This window comes from Podarcis tiliguerta, assembly GCF_965153285.1.
Source record: "Podarcis tiliguerta genome assembly, chromosome: 7".
Classification (NCBI taxonomy): domain Eukaryota; kingdom Metazoa; phylum Chordata; class Lepidosauria; order Squamata; family Lacertidae; genus Podarcis; species Podarcis tiliguerta.
Window position 1 is genome coordinate 1,142,083 of NC_139540.1, and position 22,630 is coordinate 1,164,712.

Sequence of the window (22,630 nt, forward strand, 5' to 3'; positions counted from 1 at the left end):
TTCAGATTCTGCGTAACTTCAAGATCGATACCGTTTCCAAGGCAGACCTCAAGACCGTCTATGGCTTCATCCTCATGCCAGAGAAGCCCCCTCTGCTCACCTTCCGGCCCATCGACTAGGCACCAGCCCCGTCAGCCCCTTTCTCTCCCTCTGGACCATGGGAGGCGCCCATCACTGGGGGGCGCAGACATCCTGACACCCCTTCCTTTCTCTCTGGCCACCTTGCCGCCTTCCTTCCCTCCCCTTCGGGCTCCAACAGACATTCTTTCTGGCACCCCCATATGATTTCATCCCAACCGTACCCCAAGGTTGGTAGAAAATTGCAGGATGCATTGAAACTCGGGAAGCTGGAGAAAGAAGCCAATAACAGGTGGCCACTAGCCCAGGCCAAGCCTTGGGAGAGGTTCTGTTCTTGTAATAGCACAAGACAGTGGATGCTCGGGTCGTGAACGTGATCCGCGCAGGAGTTGCGATTCGGTGCTTCTACACATGTGCAAAACACAAATTAGTGCTTCTGCGCATAGGCAACCGCTGAAACCCAGAAGTAACCCATTCTGGTACTTCTGGGTTTCGGTGGGTCCATAACCCAAAAAAACGCAACCTGAAGCATCTGTAACCTGAGGTATGACTGTAATGGCTCAACCCATTGGGATGTCGAAACAAAATAAATAAATTAAATAAAATAAAATAAAATAAAATAAAATAAAATAAAATAAAATAAAATAAAATAAAATAAAATAAAAAAAATAAAATAATAAATCCTTCCAGTAGCACCTTAGAGACCAACTAAGTTAGTAATTGGTATGAGCTTTCGTGTGCATGCACACTTCTTCAGATACACACGAAAGCTCATACCAATAAGTACGGTAACTTAGTTGGTGATACTGGAAGGAATTTTATTTTATTTTATTTATTTTGTTTCAACTACGGCAGACCAACACGGCTACCTACCTGTAACTAGAACCATTGGGATGTGGAGCTCTTACACGATCCAAAGCAGCTTGAGTAGGAATGCAAGAAAAGCTCTGTGTTTCCCAAACTTGGGTCTCCAGGTGTTGTTGAACTACAACTCCCATCGTCCCTAGCTAGCAGGACCAGCCGTCGAGGATGATGGGGGTTGTGGTCCATAAAACAGCTGAAGACCCAAGTTTGGGGAGCCCTGCCATAGCTGGATCCTGTCCTCACAGTGGCCAGCAAGTTGTCTCTTCTGAGAAGACCACAGAAGAGGGAGCTGAGTGCAACGGAAGCCCTCTCTGCACGTGGGCAAATTCACAGAGGAGAGACTACAGGAGGGGCTCGCAGGCTTCCCACAGGCGACTGAGAAAACTGGGCTCTCTTATGCTTTTATGTTCCAAGGAAGAGAAGGGCACAGGGATTGCTCATCAGAAACACAGGCCAACCAAAAAGTCGAAAGTATTTATTTTATAAAGCTTCCCTTTGCTTTCAGCAAAGTCTGGGTTTCCTTGTTCTCCCCTTCAAGGCAAGTCGTGTGGCTGAGCAGGGGGGTCAGCGGGAGGACCGGGACTCCCACTTAAGGTGCGCCTTTCTAGTCCAGAACTGTAAAGGGAGAAACTGGACATTCAAGGGGGACAGGAGTGATCAGACCAGCCCTTTGGCAGCGGGGAGGCAGTCCCATCTGGGGTCTGAAAGGCAGGATACAGATAGAAAATAAATAAATGCACACACACTCGGTTTTGACTCACATCGTCTGGTTCATTTGGCAGGGGGGGGGGGGGCTGCTGTGCCTGCTGCCGCCTCCCAGACGACAAAAAGGCATGGGGCAAGACAAGGCAAATCCCTATTCTGTGCACAAAATCTGACTAGTAATTGACTCTGCTTCAGGCCTGGTGCCAAAACAGAACCCTCCTCTGCAGCCCAGGGCAGCAGGCTAGCTCAGGGCAGACAGCAGCACACAGCTCTAGCTTCTTTCCACCCCTCAGAATCTGCCGCCAGAGGCAGCTGCCTCACTCTGCCTCACGGAACAGCCGGCCCTGTATGCAAGGAGGTGCGGCCAGATTTCTTGTGCGTGAAAGTCAAGGCAGGCGGCCGGGAGCCCGAGGCGGAAAATGAGAGCCCTTGCAGAGTTTGCAGGAGCCCCCGTTGGACTCTCTTGAAATCCAGGCGCAGAATGAAGGTGCCCACACAGAACTCCACCTCCGAAGGCAAGCAAGAGTTCAGAGCATATTGCAGGCAGTTTGGCAGCGATCTCGCCCTACGGTTCATTTTGGTTAAACGGCTGTGTGCCCGTGTTCCTCCACTCCCTAGTAAATAAGCCACTTCTAATGGGACTCTTGGCTTTGCCTGGTCGTTCAGAGGCTCTGCAAACTCTCTCCTTGTGACACCTCCCGTGTGAGCCCATCCAGCTCCACCCTGAAAACATTGGTAGTCTCACTGCTTAAAATTGCCATTGGGCTCTGCGTTGGTCAGAGTAAATATCCCTTTAGGTTTGGGATTTTTGCCTTGAGTCTGTATACATATACGATCAGAAGGTTGGTGACAGCATTCAAGGTTTGAGGAGCCCTTGCCTCAAGGCTCTCACGCTGTTCTCCATCTGGGGAGAGAGGGGACCCCAGAAATGTGGAGGCTTTGCAGACTTGGCAGGCACCAAACCCCAGAGCAGAGGCAACTATTTCTTCCATGCAATTCAGATATGAACAGGAGGCTGCCTCGTTCCACGTTAGACGCAGGTCCATCTACAGCTCAATGGGTTGACAGCGGATCTCTGGAATTTCAAACAGGGGATCTTTCCCAGTAACCCCACCCTTCCTGGAGAACGCAGGGACTGAAACCAATCTGCATACAAGGCGGGCACTCTAATCCTCAGCCATGCTTCTCTGCCCTGGGTCATGTGCAATTTGACCTCTGCAATGCCAACTCAAGACGCCCATCCCTGAATCTGTTGCCTGTGGCAATGCAGCCTTTGGGCAAGGAAGCCTGGAGCCTCCCTGTCAATGTTCAAAGAGAAGCCATTACTGGCGAAGGTGGAGACCCCAGCCCTCCTGCAGGGAAGGGGAACGGCAATGGTGAGCCGAGGGGTTGAGCACCTGGCAGCCCCTTGGCACATGGGCAGCCTCCCCAGGTGCTGCAACACTCACGGCATCTCTGCAGGGAACTGGAGCTGTTAGCAAGTGCATGCACGCTGGCCAGCGGTTTCCACTCGCCCCTGGCTGGCGTTTTGGCTGCCCCTTGCCCTGCAGAGCATTCCAGCCAGCCAGGAGTCTTTGGATCAGAATCATAGAGTTGGGTGGCCTTTGAGTTGATTCCTTTGCTTAGGGCAGGGAACCCAGAGCTAGGGTGCCCCCAAGAGGCGGTCCTCCAGGTCCACTGGGCACGACGTCTTGCGCTCACGGTCAGAAGAGCTGCAGGAGGAACTCAGGAGCCCAATCCAGGGCGGTCTGCGTGACGGCCAGGGCTGCAGCCCCCAGCGTGGCTGAGATGCCCCAGACCGCGGCCTTCACCAAAGAGCTGTGTTCGGCTGCAGGGAGGAGTTCACCCGCTTCCTCTGCCTTGCTGGTGGTTAAGTGTTGCTGCTGCTGCTGGCGCAGGATGGCGTCTGGGCGCTGGCATGAAGCAGCCTGCTGGAAGGCTGAGAAAGTGCCAATGCTGATGCTGGGAGGGGTGGAAAAGAGAGGGGCAGAGAATGGGTCAGTTAGGGAAACAGACAAACCTCCTGGCTCTGGGATGTAATCCACTGTCTCTCCAGAGTAGTACATGCTCTAGTTATCTCTCGCTTGGACTACTGCCATGCGCTCTACGTGGGGCTACCTTTGAAGGTGACCCAGAAACTGCAATTAATCCAGAATGCGGCCGCTAGACTGGGGACTGGGAGCGGCCGCCGAAACCACCTAACACCGGTCCTGAGAGATCTGCATTGGCTCCCAGTAAGTTTCCGAGCACAATTCAAAGTGTTGGTGCTGACCTTGAAAGCCCTAAACGGCCTCGGTCCAGGACACCTGAAGGAGCGTCTCCACCCCCATCGTTCAGCCCGGACACTGAGGTCCAGCACCGAGGGCCTTCTGGCGGTTCCCTCCCTGCGAGAAGCCAAGTTACAGGGAACCAGGCAGAGGGCCTTCTCAGTGGTGGCACCCGCCCTGTGGAACACCCTCCCATTAGATGTCAAAGCGATAAACAACTACCTGACATTCAGAAGACATCTTAAGGCAGCCCTGTTCGGGGAAGCTTTTAATGTTTGACAGACAACTGTATTTTAATACTTTGTTGGAAGCTGCCCAGGGTGGCTGGGGAGACCCAGCCAGATGGGCAGGGTATAAATAATAAATTATTATTATTATTACTGGGAGCAGTCAAATACAACATTCCTTGTTTTGCAAGAGGAGAGTGGGCATTGCAAGGGAATGTTTGGTCCAGCCAGTCCAAACTTCCTGTTCCTCCTGGCCTGGAGCATCCTTCCTTGCATGGGACTAGTGGGGGGGGGGGGCGTGACCTTACCTAACAAAAGGTTCAACCACACTGCCACCTCTTTCTCTTCCATCTTCAATTTCATCCTGCGAACTTCCTGGACTGAACTGCTGTCTGCCAGCCAAGCAGTCCCCCAGGTTACCTCCCATATGGGGCAAACCTGTTTGTCTATGCTTGTAACTTTAAGCCCAAAGCATCCCTGGTCACACTGTGCTCTGCCTGATTGTGAGTAAAATTACTTTTTGTTAATTATGAATAAGTGGTGTCTTTATTCTTTTAAGAGGAACATGTTAGGACACATTTCAATCCGGGCAAGCCAGATGGAATTGCTTATTGTTTTAAGAAACTCACACAAGTTTGCTGCCAGTTTTCTGCTGTGTAAAAAGGGGGATGAAACTCTGCTAAGTACAGGAACTCGTTAGTGTAAGTTAGGAAGGATATTAACAACCAATATATCCTCTCCTGCCTCCCTCAACAGGGTAGACTCTCTTACTTTTCACCTCTTGACTTCCATGGGATTCTCTGTGCATTAAAAAAAAAACTTTCCAGCTGTCTCCTCTCTCCCTTAGTGGCTGTGTGGAGAAGGAGGGGAGGGTGGACGTTGCAAAGACAAGCAGAACAGAGCCCTGCCTCACCCCATGCTTGCACACACCCCCTTGGGGAGGAACCCAGGATCACACTTCCCCTCCTCTGAAATCCTGGCTCCTCTCACCTCTTCTGGAGCTGAAGCGCTGCTTGTTTGGCCAGCTGGGCGTGGGGGAGACGCTGGAAGAGCTGGTGGGCACGGGCGATGAGGGTCTCGTAAGGCAGGTCCTGAGGGATCTGGGAGAGGAGCTGGTGGATGCTGGGCATGTCGCAGTCACAGGCCAGCACCTCCTCTTCGCGGAAGAGGACAATCTGGATGGGTGGTAGAGAAGGGAAGGGAGAAAGTGGGGGCTGGTGAGCCTAGGAAGGGTTAGGATATTCCATTCCACCTTCACATGTCACATGCCTGTTTACACTCCAGCACAGCTTGCTGGGAACTTCCCTTTTGCTTTCGCTGTCTTGCTTTGGATACGAAGGGGATCAGACATGTTTCCTTTTGTCCTGATGTATGCTGAATAACATATAGTTCAAGCTCTGGTTTTCCCAGTAGCGATGTATGGAAGTGAGAGGTGGACCATAAAGAAGGCTGATCATCGAAGAATAGATGCTTTTGAATTCTGGTGCTGGAGGAGACTCTTGAGAGTCCCATGGACTGCAAGAAGATCAAACCTCTCCATTCTTCAGGAAATCAGCCCTGAGTGCTCACTAGAAGGACAGATCCTGAAGCTGAGGCTCCAAGACTTTGGCCACCTCATGAGAAGAGAAGACTCCCTGGAAAAGACCCTGATGTTGGGAAAGATGGAGGGCACAAGGAGAAGGGGACGACAGAGGACGAGATGGTGGGACAGTGTTCTCGAAGCTCCCAGCATGAGGGAGGCAGTGGAAGACAGGAGTGCCTGGCGTGCTCTGGTCCAGGGGGTCAGGGATGTTGGTTTCTGTTTTCCTTCACTGTGCAGCGAAAGGGCTTGTCACGAGACAGGTGTTTACATTCCACAGTCTGTACTGTACTGTTGGAGTTTCTCACGGGAAAGGGAGACTGGATGTGACGTACACTGGTTTCCTGTTTTTCACTGTGTTGTGTTTCTCTCCAAGCTGTCGAGGAGAGAGGATGTTTTTCTGCTCCGGCAGAGGCAAGATGTCTTTCTGTAATATAACTGCTTTGAACTGTAAATAAAGCAACCAAGAGTATGCAGCACGTACTTCTCATCCTTCCGCTGGGCACGGAACTCTGCTTTAACCAACACGTGGTTATGGGCTCCAGAAGTCGAATCGGAGTGCCGGCAAAGGATCGGAATGCAGAGGGACAGATCGGATTGGAATCTGCTCTGCGCATAAACATGATTGATGAGGTATGTTGCTACTGCTCCGGGCAGCCTGCCAGCTTCTAGTTAATGGCTTTATGGCTGGACTTTGAACTGTTAAAGCCGTTTTGCCGGGAATAGGAAAATGGCTCCCAGGCTCATGTTACTATGCTGGGGAAATCGAAAGTAACTTTTAAGTGCGCTTTTGGAATAAAGCAGGTGCAGCAGTGACGCAGCAAGATTTAAAGCAGCATATATGACGCTGAAGGCTAATGCCAGAGTCATGATGGCCCTTCAGGATGCTTGTGGGATTCCTAAGCTCAACAAGAAAAATTATGCCGACTGGGTTTTGTATGCAGAGGCAATTCTGCGGAAAGAGGGTTTGTTTGAGGTCATTACAGAAACCCCCCCAGCTCCAGTTACAGATGCATGGAAAGTTAAGGATTCCAAAGCACGGGGAACACTTACATTGATAGTATCCCCAGAAGAGCTCTGTCTATTGCGTGATAAGACCTCAGCCAGAGAAATTTGGGATTCTTTGAGAGAGGCTCACTTAAGGACAGAAGCTGGATCTACTATGTTTTACTTTAACAAGCTGCATAATATGGCTCTTGCTGAAGGTGGAGATGTGCGTTTACATCTGATGGAGATGCAAAATCTGAGACATGAGCTGCAACAGAGAGGACTCAACTTTCCAGAGGCTGTGTATTCTTTCATGATACTACAATCTTTGGGTTCAGGTTGGGAGTCTGTTGCAACCCAGATTGCTGTGCAGCCAACAGCTCAGCTAACAGTGGACTTTGTTACTGCCGTGGTGTTAAATGAAGCAGATCGCCGGGGTGCTAGCTGCATGGGCAAGGGGGAGTCTTCACAGACGTCATCCCATAGTGCAGTGGAACCACCAGATGGCGCCAAAGCTTTGAAGGCAGTGAAATGCTACTCGTGTGGACGTCTAGGCCATATGAAGAGGGAATGCAGATATCCCAGGGCCAAGACAGAGCAGCGCAGCGAAAGCTCATCGCGTGGAAAAGGCCGAGGCAAAGGCAAAGGTCCGGTGTCTAGGACAACGCAGCACAAGGCTATGGTTTCACGCTTCACTCCAAAGGTTGCAGAGGTCCAGAAGACGTCTAGATCTTTCTTCGTTGTTGATTCGGCGGCGACCCACCACATGTGCAACGATAAGAGACTTTTTGTGTCTTTTACACCGCAGGAAGGTGCGATTCACCAGGCGGATGACCACACTATTCCCAGTAAAGGCTACGGAACTGTTGTTCTTCACAGTTTGGACTTATCGATACAGAATGTCCTTTACGTGCCAGACGCCAAACATAATCTGCTCAGCGTTGGACAACTGAATGAGCGGAACATTGACGTTTCCTTCAAGAACAAGAAGTGCATCATCACAAAGAAAAATGACTATGAATTGCATGCTGAATATGTTGATCGTTTGTTTTGTATTATGATGATGTTGTGCAGGATGACACTTGTTGCATTGCAGGTTCTAACAAAAGTTTGCATGCAGGATGTATTCATGATTTTCATCGAAAATTTGGTCATTTGCATTTTGAGGCAGTATCTAAAATGCCTGCCTTGGTTGAAGGTATGACTATTAGACCCTGCAGGTACCACATGAAGTGCAAAGCATGCGCAGCAAACAAGGTGAAAATGGCTGCGAAAGGTAAGGTGTCTAGTAGGCAAGCTACGGAACCATACCAGATTATTCATGCTGATTTGGTTGGACCACTAGCGCCCTCTTTGGGTGGAAATAGGTACTTCATGGTTCTCATTGACGCATTTTCTAGATATATTTTTGTGTACAATCTCAAGCAGAAATCAGAGGCTTTTCCTAGGTTCAAGGAATTCTGTGCTTGGTTGGAAAATGTGCATGGTAAGAAGATAAAGACTCTTTTCAGTGATCGCGGGGGAGAATTCACTTCTCAGCAGTTTGAAGCTTTTCTGACTGAGAAAGGAATTCAACACGATTTGTCTAGTCCTCGCTCGCCATGGCAGAATGGACTTGCGGAACGGGCAAATCAGACATTGCTTCAAGGGTTAAAAACCTTGCTGCATGATGCCAATCTTCCAGAGAGTTATTGGGCCGAATCTCTCTCGTGTTTTGTTTACAGTTACAATCGCAGGTTATCTTCAGCGATTGGTTGTACCCCCTATGAGAAGATGTTTGGCAAGAAGCCATACATCAAACACATGAAAATTTTTGGTTCTGACATGTGGGTTCATTCACCACAAAATTCAAAGTTAGACAAGCGTGGATTGCATGGTATCTTTCTAGGTTATCAGAAAGGGTCTTACAGAATAATGATGACTGACTCTAAGACAATTAAGCTCACGAGAAGTGTTGAATACAATGCAAAGTGGGGGGAGAATGTGGGAATTTTCCAATGTTATCCTGATGACAGTGATGAGACTGAGGATAGTCAGAAGCAACCACAACAACCCACACCCACTGATGAAGGTTCTGAGTCTGAATCTGAAACTGAATCGGGTGATTCAGAGGATTTCAAGAGTGCGAAAGCCTCTATGCGACCCTCTGAAAGCTCTGATCAAGAATTGGAAGAACCATTGTTCACAATAGGTCGCTTTTCTCCTAAGAAGGAAGAGGAGAGTGTTGAAGACTTAAGGCTAATTCGTAGGTCACAGAGAGCCACAAAAGGCAAACCTCCAAAGAGATTTGCTGATGAATTTGCTACGATAGCAGTAACAGCTGTTAAAAGCTCCAAGAAGGTATTTGAACCTTCAAGTTTCCAAGAAATCCAGGGTTTGGATTCAAAGGAAGCTGAACCATGGTTAAATGCCATGAAGGCTGAACTTGATTCCTTGGAAAGGAACAAAACATGGGAGCTAGTTCCAGTAGTTCCAGGAATGAAACTGCTTGGAAGCAAATGGGTCTTCAAAGCGAAGACTGATCAAAATGGCAAGATAGTCAGACACAAAGCCAGATTGGTAGCCAGAGGTTTTGCACAAGTACCAGGTGAAGACTATCACGAGACCTACTCACCCACAGTGAGGTATGAAAGCATTAGGCTTATGCTCAAGCTAGCTGCAGAGGAAAATCTACACATTAGTCACCATGATATTAATACAGCTTTTCTGTACGGATCTCTGGATGAATCACTTTATATGCTTCCACCTGATGGCGTACAGGTAAAACAGGGATTTGTTTGTGCTCTGAAGAAATCCCTTTATGGTCTCAAACAAAGTGCACGGTGTTGGCACACAAAACTCACTGAAGTATTGTTTTCTCTAGGTTTTCAGCAAGGGAAAGCTGATCCATGTGTATTTGTCAAAGAGGAGGGGCAAAAGAAACTGTACTGTTTGTTTTATGTTGATGATTTATTATTCTTTTGGAAAGATGTCGCAATGTACAATAACGCCCTAGCTCAACTGAAAGAGCACTTTGACATGAAAGATCTTGGTGAGGTAAACAACTACCTATCTCTGGAAATAGAAAGAGATCAAGATGGTAACATTCTAGTACACCAGTCACGGAAAATTGCTGATGTGTTAAGCAAACTAAACCTGATGGATGCTAACCCTGTAGACACACCGATGACAACAGGTTATCAGGTAGATGACACTGGAGAAGCATTTTCTGACTCTACACTGTACAGAAGTGTGCTAGGCAAGCTAAACTTCATTGCCAGATGTTCAAGACCAGACATTGCTGTTAGCTGTAATTTGCTAAGCAGACAAGTCAACAATCCTAGTGTCAAGGATTGGAAAGCTCTGAAACGCATAGCGCGGTATTTGAAAGGCACTATGCATTACAGACTGAGATTTAACAATCAGAAGTCTGGTGGTCTTGAGATATTTGCAGATGCAAGTTTTGGAAGTGACACTGAAGACAGGAAAAGTACGTCTGGAGTTTGCTACATGTACAATCAGGGTCTGTTTGATTGGTCATGCAAGAAGCAAACAACAGTTAGCTTAAGTACTTGTGAAGCTGAACTGAATGCACTGTCTTATTCACTTAAGGATTGTGAATGGTTGATACAATTGTGCAAAGATATGAAAATTCCTGTCAAATGTCCAATCCAGGTTTACCAGGACAACAAAGCATGTTTGGCTTTGCTGAAGTCTGAAGGTTGTAAGCAAAGCACGAAGCACTTGCAATTAAAATTGCAGCATGCTAGGGAATGTATTCAGAAGGGACTCGTAACGGTGTCCTATATGCCAGGTAATAAAATTCCTGCTGATGTATTATCCAAGATTGTATCAAGGGATCAACACTGTACCTATGTGCAGAAGTTGGGTTTGTACTGATATTGTACGAACACGCTGCCCAGTGATGTTCACAGAAAGGGGGAGGATGTTGGTTTCTGTTTTCCTTCACTGTGCAGCGAAAGGGCTTGTCACGAGACAGGTGTTTACATTCCACAGTCTGTACTGTACTGTTGGAGTTTCTCACGGGAAAGGGAGACTGGATGTGACGTACACTGGTTTCCTGTTTTTCACTGTGTTGTGTTTCTCTCCAAGCTGTCGAGGAGAGAGGATGTTTTTCTGCTCCGGCAGAGGCAAGATGTCTTTCTGTAATATAACTGCTTTGAACTGTAAATAAAGCAACCAAGAGTATGCAGCACGTACTTCTCATCCTTCCGCTGGGCACGGAACTCTGCTTTAACCAACAAGGAAGAGGCGGACACGACTAAATGACTAAACAACAACATGCTGAATAAACTGCTTGTAAATATGCTTACACAGCCTCTCCTGCCACTTCTGTCGCGAAGTGTTTACTCTGCTGAGTAGTGTGCTCTAGCTTCTGAAGCTTCTGAAGCTCGGGTCTCAGATTCACGCTGATCCAAGGGCTGGAGTTCACCCAGCACACCGGCTGGTGGGCTGGAGCCAGCTGGGGGCCTGCCCATTGCCCCCATTTCCTTGATTGCATGCCAAGAGGAAGAGCATCTCCTGGGTCTGGCCAGTGGCCAGTCTCGCCCAGCATCCCGTTCTCACAGTGGCCCGCTAGATGCCCGTGGAAAACCCACAAAGAGGACATGAGCACCAGAGCAACTCTGCCCTCCTGGGGCTTCAGCTGCCTCCAGCAGTGGAAGCAGAGCAAGAGCCATCCTGGCCAGAAGCCATCGATAGACCTACATTGGCTCCCAGGATGTTTCCGAGCACAAGTCAAAGTGTTGGTGCTGACCTTGAAAGCCCTAAACGGCCTCAGTCCAGTATACCTGAAGGAGCGTCTCCACCTCCATTGTTCTCCCTGGACACTGAGGTCCAGCTCCGAGGGCCTTCTGGCGGTTCCCTCACTGCGAGAAGCCAAGTTACAGGGAACCAGGCAGAGGGCCTTCTCGGTAGTGGCACCCACCCTGTGGAATGCCCTCCCACCAGATGTCAAAGAGAAAAACAACTACCAGACTTTTAGAAGACATCTGAAGGCAGCCCTGTTCAGGGAGGTTTTTAATGGGTGACATTTTAATGTATTTTTAATCTTTGTTGGAAGCCACCCAGATTATTATTACAAATAATAAATTTATTATTTATTATTATTATTATTATTATTATTATTATTATTATTACCCTCTCTTCCTCCTCCATGAATTTGTCTCATCCTCTTTAAAGCCATCCAGGTTTGTGGCCATCTCTGCCTCATGTGGCAGGGAGTTCCAGAGTTTAACTATGTGCTGTGTGAATAAGCCTTTTTTAAAAAGAAATCTGTCCTGAATCTTTCAACAAGATGTCCGTGAGTTCTAGTGTTATGAGAACAGGAGAAAAACTTTTATTTCTGTCCACTTTCCCTATGCCAGGCATCATTTTACAAACTTCGGTCATGCTGCTTCTTAGCATCTGGAGGGCACTAGATTGGCAAAGGCTAGGTTAACAACAGGAAGATTTAAAGGAACTATTAGAAATGACTACCAAGAGCAGTAGCGATATGAGATTATCAGAGCCCCCCCGAACTGGAAGCATGGGAAGCCCCAATAAAAAAATTATAATTTCTATTAGGAATATTAGGGAATGATATTAGAAAGAATGATGTGAAACTATTTAGGTATGCAGTGACAGCAGCAAGAATTTTGATGGCCCAGAAATGGAAACAGGAAGAAATGCTGACTAGGGAAGAATGGAGAATGAAGCTGATGGAATATGCAGAGATGGACAAATTGACCGAAAAAATTCGGAACCAACGTGACCAGAGATTTTCCGAGGACTGGAATAAATTTACAGAATATATCAAAAATGTATGTGAGGAGCAACTAACACTTGTTGGCTTTCAAGAAGCTTTGTGAAAAAGATTGATTGAAATGTTGCTTGAATGATATGATAAGATTAAGATTGGTAAAGTGCAATATAAATTTAAGAAATGTGACAATATGGAGAATTGTCAGATAGACTGAGGGAAGTTCAAAAGATGTATATGTAAAAGGCGAATGTTAAATATTGATGGAATGTATATTGGAAACTGAATAAAAATTAATTATAAAAAAAAATTATAATTTGGCAGAATATTTGGATTATTTGACATGTACATGTATAATTTGGAATATTTAATGTGATTTGATTGGATAGTTAAAATGGAAAACGTAATAAAAATGATTTTAAAAAAAAGATTGGCAAAGGCTTTTTTTACAAGATTAAACTCTTGGGATGCTAAATCGGAGTGCTAAACTCCACTATTGACCACAGCCATGAAGAGACACCCACACTCAATAACCGTAAGAAAGCTCTGAAAGTGGGTGGGGGCACCAAAGAGAACCCCCCAAAGAGGAAGCCTCCCTCTGGTGTGGCACCCCCTGCCCATCGTGGCTCCAGTCTGACTTACTGCAGCAGCAAAATAAACTGCCATGAGAGGGTGGGAGGCCAGGAAGAAATCATAGAGGCGAAGGATGTGCTGGAAGTTGGTGAGGACGTGGCCGTACCAGGTGATCAGCCAGCTCAGGGCGAAGATGGTCCCCACCTCAGCTCTGCAAGCGGAAGCAAAGAGAAGGAGTCACCACTAAGAAGCCCTTGGTCTCCAAATATAATGTTTTTTGATATCTGATGAAAACAAAGAAAGAAATACAATAACTTGGAACTGCGTGTGAAAAAATTGTAGAAATAATAATATAGTGGTGCCCCGCAAGACGAATGCCTCGCAAGACGGAAAACCTGCTAGACGAAAGGGTTTTCCATTTTGGAGGTGCTTCACGGGACAAAATTGCTATGGGCTTGCTTCGCAAGACGAAAATGTCTTGCGATTCCTGGGGTTTTCCCCCCGCTCCCTACCCCCTTTATCTAAGGCACTAAGCTGCTAATAGCCTTTTAGCAGCTAATCCGCTAATCCCTTAAGCCTTTAATAGCCGCTAAACCGCTAATAGCGCTAATCCGCTAATGGGCTTGCTTCGCAAGACGAAAAAACCGCTAGACGAAGAGACTCGCGGAACGGATTCTTTTCGTCTTGCGAGGCACCACTGTACAATGAGTCTAATCAGAAGCCAGATGTGTTTGTTTTGTCTTCTTTTTCCTTTTCTTCCCCCCCTTTCCCCCCTCCCCTCATTCCTCCCCCTTCTTTTTCCTTTTTTTCCTGTGTGTGTCTCCTTTCTTGGTCTTTCTCTTTTCAATATGTTAAGAACGAGTTAAAGAGATAAAAGTGTAATATGAAAACTTCAGTAAGTTAATAGTGATGTTGTGTAATTTTTCTATTACTATTTGTATATTGTTAAAATTGGTTAACTGTAATGAATTGATGTAGCAACTACTGTGGTTTTCTTCCCTTTGTTATTGTTGAATTCTAAATAAAGTATTATTCAAAACAAACAAACAAAAGAAGCCCTTGGTCTCCATCGTTTTGGAACCTGCCCTCACACCCAAGCCCACCTACAGCTTTGCAAATGCCCCCGTGTTTTTTTAACCTTCCAGCCTTCCCTGCTTATATCTGATTGCACAAACACCCACCACCCTGGGACACGGGGGTGGGGGGTGGTGTGGGGAGAAGGTACCTTTGCATGAAGTCATGGAGTCGAGGGCTCTCCTGCTGCAGAATAGGCATGAGGTAGTTGAGGATGTGCTTGGTGCTGTCCATGGTGGGGTCCATAAAGTCCCTAGAAAGCAAAAGATGAGGAGGCGAAATCGGTCATGATCAAATGGGCACAAGATATAGGTCATAATATACAACTGGAAAAAACTGTGGAAAACAGATTCAGAATTCCCAGATTGCTCTCTTCTGAAAGAAAATTACATGAAAATGATGTATAGATGGTAAAGGTAAAGGTAAAGGGACCCCTAACCATTAGGTCCAGTCGTGGCCGACTCTGGGGTTGCAGCGCTCATCTCACTCTATAGGCCAAGGGAGCCGGCGTTTGTCTGCAGACAGCTTCCGGGTCATGTGGCCAGCATGACTAAGCCGCTTCTGGCGAACGAGAGCAGCGCACAGAAACGCTGTTTACCTTCCCGCCGGAGCGGTATCTATTTATCTACTTGCACTTTGACGTGCTTTTGAACTGCTAGGTTGGCAGGAATAGGTATAGATGGTGTATAACACCAATACAGATTGCAAAAATGTATAAAACTGGGTCAAACACATGTTGGAAATGTAAAGAAAAGGAAGGGACCTTTTATCATATCTGGTGGGAATGCAGAGAAATTAAAAAAATTATGGGAAATGATATATAATGAGCTGAAGAAGATGTTCAAAATAACATTTATAAAAAAACCTGGAGGCTTTTCTGTTAGGGATTGTAGGACAAGACCTGCCAAGGAAAAGAAAGAATTTATTTATGTATGCAACAACAGCGGCAAGAGTCTTGATTGCACAAAGATGGAAGAATGAGGAAACCTCGACAAAAGAACAGCGGCAAGAGAAATTAATGAACTATGCAGAACTGGCGAAACTGGCGTGCAAGTACGAGACAAGGACAACTGTGACTTTAAAGAAGAATGGGAACTTTTTTATAAATTATTTTAAAAGACAACAAAATGAATTGGACTCCTTGGCAGGTTTTGAATAAACATACACAAATTTATTGAGGGTTAATATAGTAGACAGATAAATTGGTTGAGAGAGAGTAGCTGAGGGAAGTTGTAGGGGGGAGGGAGGGAGGGTCTGTTGGGGAGGTGGGAGGGAAAAAGGGGGGAAATAATGAAGATGATTTGTTTGAATAATTTGCTATGTGAAAATTGTTAATAAAAAAACCTTTAAAAAACAGCAACATAAAGTCGCTAGAAAGAACATGGAAGCTGGGGAGGGCCATGTTCAATGCTGCCACTTTCAACAAAAGGTGTGTTTTCTTCCTCCTCTACCACCACCCTGTGCCCAGTCCAGGTGACGTACCTGAGATGAAGCGTCGAGAGCCTCTCCAGCAGAGCAACGGCCATGCGCTCGCCAGAGACCAGCAGCAGGGTCACAGCAATGTCGTGGTAGCCCTGGTAGTAGTGCAGCTCAGGGTGGGTCTTCAGCACCTGGAGGATGATATCCGTCAGCTGCTCCTGGAGGGCCTGGCGCTGCTCCTCATGCATGCCTGCGCAGGGATCAGGGGTGGGTGGCAGGTGGCAAGCACAGCCCATCGCCCTCCTTGTTGCCACGGGCATCTCCTCCAGGGCTGCACCCCTTCACCCCTCCCCTTCCTCCCCTGCAAGGGACCCGTCTCACCTGGAGGAAAGCGGCGAACGGAACGGCGCACATCCAGGAGGACCTGGTGGCAATCTTTGTGGTTCTGGCGCACTTCCCGACCTGGGGGAGAAGCGAGGAAATGGGCTGTGGGTGGGGTGGCTCAGCAATGGGCGCCCGCCGCCAGGCAGGAGGCAGCATGCTCTACAAGACCTCTTCGCGCATCATGCCAACTTTCACCCCCTGACCCTGTTTTCAGCAGCGCCAGATGAAGAAGCGCCTTGGTTTGCCACAAAAGGGCTGGTCCTTCCAAAAAACAAAACAGAAAAAGCAACAACCCACACATGCACACACATGCACAACGTCCCAACATGCTCTGCACCAAGATGTCCTTAGCACAGGTGCCCAGAGATTCTCAAAGACTCCACCCCATGATGGCAGTGGGCACACTGGCAAGGGCCCCTGAGAGTGGCCACGGGGACCATGAATCCTCTTCCTACCTCAGTTACTTTCAGGGCTGGGGTATAAGTAATAAAATTGTTGTTGTTGTTGTTGTTGTTGTTAGCAGAGTCAGGAAGAGAAGCAAAGTCTTTCTTCAATAAAACGGCATACAATTCAGCAGCCTTTCCCAACAGGATCTGCCCCTATGGAGCAGTTGCCAAGCCTGGAGGTCTTCTACCTGCTCTTCGTCTCCTCCTCCTCAACCTCACTACAGTAGGAAAGGCAGGCTCCCTCCATTCTTCTGCAGCCCCCTCCCTCCCTCCCTCCTCTGCTTCAGTTTCTGAGTCTGAACTGCTCTCTGCAGCCGGCTCTCCTAGCTCACAAAAGCCTGTTGCCCCTTCAGCATTTAACCATTCCTCTCCCCACTCCTCTCTCCAATGTCTCCTTGGTCTCCCACCACCAATCCCTGGGCTCTGAGCCTTCCTCCTCTGAGGTTTCCCTTGGGGTTCCCCGGCTAGTGCCTCCTACCATTCCTGGTCTTCCAGCCAGTCCCTGACCAAGAGGAGACCAGGTTTGGATGGCACAGCCAAAAAGAACCACACAAGGATTTCCACAGCTGACGTTCACATAACTTCAACTGTCCCTGCAAACTATGCCACGCTGGGTCTAGAAAAAAATGAAAGCCAAGCTATAGATTGTGTGAACAGGGCTTTTCCTTCATCCAATCCAGGGCATGTCAGTGTTAGTTTCTGTTTGCCACTGAGCAGCTGCTTTTGGAGTCGCAGGACTCTGTTTACATTCCAGGGATTCCAGGCTATTGGAAGTCTCACGGGAGAAGGGAGACGGGATGGGACGTTAGTGGGTTTCCTGTTTCCTTTGTTCCTTTGTTCAGTTGCTCTCTGCTTTCATAGAGAGAGGATTTTTCTTTGTCTGGGTAGTTAGGATAATAAAACTCTTTGCAATGTAGCCCAAACCTCTTGTCTCTTTCCTGTGCTGGAAACTCTGCTGAATGGAACGTGCCTTGGAGCCTTGTCAAAGGCTCAGGTCGTTAAACATGTCGGGAGGCGATTCCGAAGGACTCGGGGGAAGAAAATGAGCTTTATCAGCTTGGCTGATAAACAAGCTTGGCTGAATGACAAGATCTCCAGGGAACAGGACACTATGCCCTAATTGACTGCTTTAGAATACAGCCTGTTGTGTCCTTAGCATGCGCCACATGCCTTGAATCAGACTCCGTCCACCTTGTACCTTCCAGGTGTTATGGACAACTCCCATCATCCATACTGCCTGGGTGCAGGATGTAACACAAGCAGTCAAGTTCAACACTTCCTGTTTGCCCAGAGTGGACACACAGGGGGGATGAGACTCCAGCCAGGAGGACTTCCTGTCACACCTGGTCTGGAGCATCCTTCCCCTGCGTGTGACCAGGTAGATGGGTTTGACCCTAGGAGACCCCACAAAAGGGCCAGTCATGCAGCCATCTCCCTCTTTGATGCCGTGGTCTCTTGATGTCTTTTGCTGTCTGCTGGTTCTCAGCCAGCAGCACATGGGCTCGTATCCCTACATGGGATGAACCCACTCTCATTTCTGTAACTACAAGCTAAAAGCTAGCCTTTAGGGAACCTACTGTGAACTGAATGTAAGTAAACTTCTTATCATTACTTTTAAGAGAAGACTGCTGTGTCTTTATTCTTTTTAAGAGGGAGCAAAGGGGATGTACCAGGATCAAACCCAATCTGGACAGGCCAGATTGGATTGCTTAAGTAAAGAGAGAGAGGAAAATTCTCAGGGATGGTTCATACCAGGGCCGGCACTTTCTTGATCTCCTGCCCTCGGACAGAAGATATAGAAGCATGATTAGTCGCACCCACAGGGTAAAGAACAGCTTCTATCCGGGGGCTGTTAGGCTGCTGAATGAAAAGAGAATGTCAGGGAACTGCCATCGGAGCTGGAGGCGGAGAGGAGGCTCCAGAGGGATGGCGGAGAGGGTCCCAGTAGGGGGAGAGGTAGCCCATCCACTGGGGAAGGAAATCAGAGTAACAGCAGTGGAGAAGGGGGGCAGATGGGGGAATCGGAGAGGTGGCTCCAGGACTCCTCGCCGGAGACCAGCGGAGAGGGCATGGGTACTCCGCTGCCCACACCCACTTTGCGCAGAAGACTTCCGCGCAGGCAGAGTAGGAGGAGACTGGGTGTCAAACAGCTTCTATGCTGGAAGAGGTTCAAGAAACGCCCACTGACGGATTCTGCCAGCGACTGAGGCAGCCACGGAACTTGAGGCTGTTCAGGCAAAAAGGGTTCAACCAGGCAACCTAGCCAGGAGTAACAGCAACTTACGCACGAGCAACCCCTAGAACCATTACAGAGAACAGCAGGGCAACTGACTTTCAGGTTTGGTGTGCGTGCGTCAGTAAACAAAGGGAATTAAGACTAAGAGATCTGAGTGGGGGGTGCGTGTGTAATCTCACTGTATACAAGTTGTACAAGTGACAATAAAGTATTTCAATATACTGTGGAATGTACTCTGCTATTGACTCACTAGCGTGAGGGAGGGAGGATAATATTTATTCAATATATCCTCTCCTACTACCCACAACATTCCCGCGCTGGGGTTGCTGTGAAATGGCATTGTAAAAACTGGAATACGCTGGCCTACATAGGCTGCACTGCTGGGATTTCACAGCTTTGGGCATTCCAAAAGAAACCCGGGAGGTTTCTCAAGGCCTCGACGGGCACCCAGGCACTGCTGGGGAGCTGCACCCACTCCAACGAGACACACCTCGCGCCAGCCTTCGCAAGAACTCTCCTCCTCTCCTTTCCTGGAAGCCATACCTGGCTTGGGCGGCAGGCTATACACGTTCACGCCCAGCAGTTTGGGCCACACCTTCCGGCGGATCTCATCCGTGAGGAGCCCGCCCTGGCTCAGCGCCGCCGCCTGGAGGCTCTCCACATCGACGGGGTCTCTGGTCAGGGCCTGGTGGATCAGCAGTCGCTTCTGCTTCTTCTGCAACCCAGACGGCTCTGCGGAAAGGAGGGGGAGAATGATAGGGGTTGGTGCCAAAGGCTGTGGCAAGGGCCTCAGAGCCCGCACCCTGCCCAGGCTGGATGGATGCTCTTTGGAGGGTGGCCTGGCGCTGCCCAAGGCAAACAGCAGCCTGTTAAGTTGTGGGTGGACATATCAGACGACACAGCGATTCTTCAAACAGCTCTTGTTTATTCATAGGCCAGAACAGAACTGAACTGAAGAGTTCAGCCAGCCTGCTTATATAGAGCTCCAGTACAACGTAACTGTAACAACTTTCTAAAACTATCCAATCACTGAATGTCACTTTCAATCCCTTATTTGCATATGTGGACCTGAGTGAAAACTATCTACAGTATCCCCCTGCTGGCCAGGGTGAGAACTTCAGTACATAACACAGCCTGTGCCAAGGACCATCAGGCAGAGCAATGCCCTCTAAGGACACAGCAGCCCAGCCTCCTCCTCTTGGCACAGGTAGGCATTGGCTCCCAGTATGTTTCTGAGCATAATTCAAAGTGTTGGTGCTGACCTTTAAAGCCCTAAATGGCCTCAGTCCAGTATATCTGAAGGAGCGTCTCCACCCCCATCGTTCTGCCCGGATGCTGAGGTCCAGCTCCAAGGGCTTTCTGGCGGTTCCCTCATTGCGAGAAGTGAGGTTACAGGGAACAGACAGAGGGCCTTCTTGGTGGTGGCACCCGCCCTGTGGAACGCCCTCCTAGCAGATGTCAAGGCAATAAAAAACTATCTGACTCTTAGAAGACATCTGAAGGCAGCCCTGTTCAGGGAAGTTTTTAATATTTAATGCTGTATTGTTTTAACACTCGATTGGAAGCTGCCTGCGTCCCTCTTACTTTCTTATCCTTACTTAATTAGGATGCTAATATGGGAGCCATATGGGAGTGGCTAGCCTGCCTCGGCTGAGGACTACCAGCTTGTCATTCTGCTTATTGCATAACTCTAAGCCTCCTTGCTGGAGTTATCCAGGTCAAAGGATCCAGCAGTTACAGCAGCAGCACCCACGGGTGTTTTCGGTGCACTGCATCCGCCACCCGCATCCCTCTGCTGGGTGCAACAGGGAACAACCGGGCGAGATGGAGCTCCAAGCCTGCTGTCGCCTGGGGTGGGGGTCAGGCAGAACACCTGCTCCACATACAGAAGGCCCCCGCTCCCACATCACCTCTCTCCAGGGAGGGCTGGGGAAGACTCTGCTGCCCAGGGTGGCCTAGATGCAAGCCGAGGGCCCGGCGCTCAGCAGAAGGCAGCTTCCTACTTTGCAGCGGGCTGGACTGGATGACCCTTGGGGGTCCCTTCAGGGCTGGATTTGGGTTTGATGAGGCCCTAAGCTACTGGAGGTAACGGCGCCCTTTATAGGTCCAGCTGTCCTTTGTCAACACTGTTTTTGGTGTTGAATATATGCTATATGATAGGGACGCGGGTGGTGCTGTGGGTTAAACCACTGAGCCTCTTGGGCTTGCCGATCAGAAGGTCGGTGGTACGAATCCCCGTGACGGGGTGAGCTCCCGTTGCTCGGTCCCTGCTCCTGCCAACCTAGCAGTTTGAAAGCACCTCAAAGTAGAAGTAGATAAATAGGTACCGCTCCGGTGGGAAGGTAAACAGCGTTTCCATGCACTGCTCTGGTTCGCCAGAAGCGGCTTTGTCATGCTGGCCACATGACCCGGAACCTGTACGCCGGCTCCCTCAGCCAATAAAGTGAGATGAGCGCTGCAACCTCAGAGTCGGCCACGACTGGACCTAATGGTCAGGGGTCCCTTTACCTTTTATATACTACAGTGGTACCTCGGGTTAAGAACTTAATTCGTTCTGGGGTCCATTCTTAACCTGAAGCACCACTTTAGCTAATGGGGCCTCCCGCTGCACCGCAGCTGCACAATTTCTGTTCTCATCCTGAAGCAAAGTTCTTAACCAGAAACACTATTTCTGGGTTAGCGGAGTCTGTAACCTGAAGCGTATGTAACCTGAAGCATATGTAACCCGAGGTACCACTGTATTGATGGACCCAATCCAAAGCCATTTGCCACTGTTGCTGTATGTAGGTTTCGTTTTATTTGTTTTTATCTGATATTTTGGAAAGGTACACCCAGGGTTTTCCCCCCTTTTAATTTTTTGGGGGGCTCCCAAGAGAGCGGGGCCCTAAGCTAGAGCTTGTTTCGCTTAGACGTCAATCCGGCGCTGCCCTAGAGCCTCCCCCGGGCTCCCTCCTTGCAGCCGTCGGGGCTGGAGGAGGAAGCCGAGCTCCTTCCTCCGTGCCCGGCAGCCCATCCCGGGCAGCTCCGGGGGTGGCAGCGGCTCCCCAGCTGTGCCCGGGCTGCAGCGGCTCACCGGGCCCCCGTGCGCCCCTCTCACCTCCTCCTGCCGGGGCTCCGCCGCCGCCGCCGCCCCCGGGACTCCGCTGCCGCCGCCGCCGCCGCCCGCTCATCGCCCCGTCCGCCCGCTTGCCTGCCACCCGGAGCCCAGCTGGCAGCAGGAATCCCCGCCTCCCGCCGCTCCCATTGGCGCGACGGCCGGCGCTCGGAGGCCCCATTGGACGCCCGCCCCGTCCGTCTCCCCGGTGGGCGGGAAGAGGCGCTTCGCCGCGCAAAGCCTCTCGGGACTGGTAGTTCTTTGCGGGCAAGGTGCCCGGGCGCCCCCTGGGGAGGGAGAAGGCGGCCGGGCGGGGGTCCCCGGGATGGATCTGGGGCCATTGCAGCAGCGGAGCCTCCAAGGGCCCCTCTTGGCCAGGGACAGCCCCGGTTTCTGATTGCATCCCGGAATAATAATAATAATAATAATAATAATAATAATAATAATAATAAATGTCCCGCTTTTCCTTCGGTCGTCCCTGTTTGCACCGGAGGAATGTTGGAGGGGATGGAGTCATCCGACCCCCGAGCCCTCCAAAGGCAGCCCTACAGAGGGAGGGTTTTTTAAATGTTTTATGATATTTTTATACATGTTGGAAGCAGCCCAGACTGGCTGGGGAATCCCAATCAGATACTCGGGGTATAAACCTAAGGATGATGATGATGATGATAATAATAATAATAATAATAATAATAATAATAATAATAATAATAATAATAATAATAATAATAATAATATCATCCCGTTGAGGGAATAGCACCTAGACTAAGGTTACCAAATTTTTTTCAATGAATCCGGGGACACTTTTCAACTTCAATGGATTTTGTATGGGAACTTTGTAAATCTGGGGACTGTCCCCAGGAAACGGGGACGTCTGGTAACCTTAACCTAGACACTGATGATGCCAGGGTTGTAGGGACAGTTGCAAACCAGCCAGATGGGCAGGATACAACAACA

General features: G+C 48.9%; 2 protein-coding genes across 2 annotated transcripts in view; one reads left to right on the plus strand and one right to left on the minus strand.

The window, feature by feature from the left end:
- LOC310681347 (cytochrome P450 11B, mitochondrial-like) overlaps positions 1-1,692 on the plus strand; it is a 25,659-nt gene extending 23,967 nt beyond the window's left edge. Inside the window, exon 9 of the mRNA XM_083449065.1 lies at positions 6-1,692. Coding sequence (XP_083305191.1) covers positions 6-119 — 114 coding nt within the window. The 3' untranslated portion in view covers positions 120-1,692. The remainder of the gene's footprint in view (positions 1-5) is intronic.
- On the minus strand, positions 1,403-21,768 carry LOC310681351 (TBC1 domain family member 20-like). The gene is made up of 8 exons (XM_083449069.1): positions 21,677-21,768; positions 19,123-19,311; positions 15,895-15,975; positions 15,577-15,763; positions 14,246-14,347; positions 13,090-13,231; positions 5,132-5,316; positions 1,403-3,609 (listed from the first exon to the last, which is right to left on the minus strand). The coding sequence occupies exons 1-8, from the start codon at positions 21,747-21,749 to the stop codon at positions 3,351-3,353; spliced, it is 1,218 nt and encodes a 405-aa protein (XP_083305195.1). The 5' UTR covers positions 21,750-21,768; the 3' UTR covers positions 1,403-3,350.
- Between the last annotated feature and the right edge of the window lie 862 nt (positions 21,769-22,630).

Coding starts and splice junctions, on each gene's coding strand:
- LOC310681351 (XM_083449069.1), bottom strand. CDS start 21,749: ATGAGCGGGCGGCGGCGGCGGCGGCAGCGGAGTCCCGGGGGCGGCGGC. Junction 14,348..15,576: donor CTCTCGACGCTTCATCTCAG/GTACGTCACCTG, acceptor TTTGCTTTCTAG/GGACTTTATGGACCCCACCA. Junction 13,232..14,245: donor CTCCATGACTTCATGCAAAG/GTACCTTCTCCC, acceptor TTCCGCTTGCAG/AGCTGAGGTGGGGACCATCT.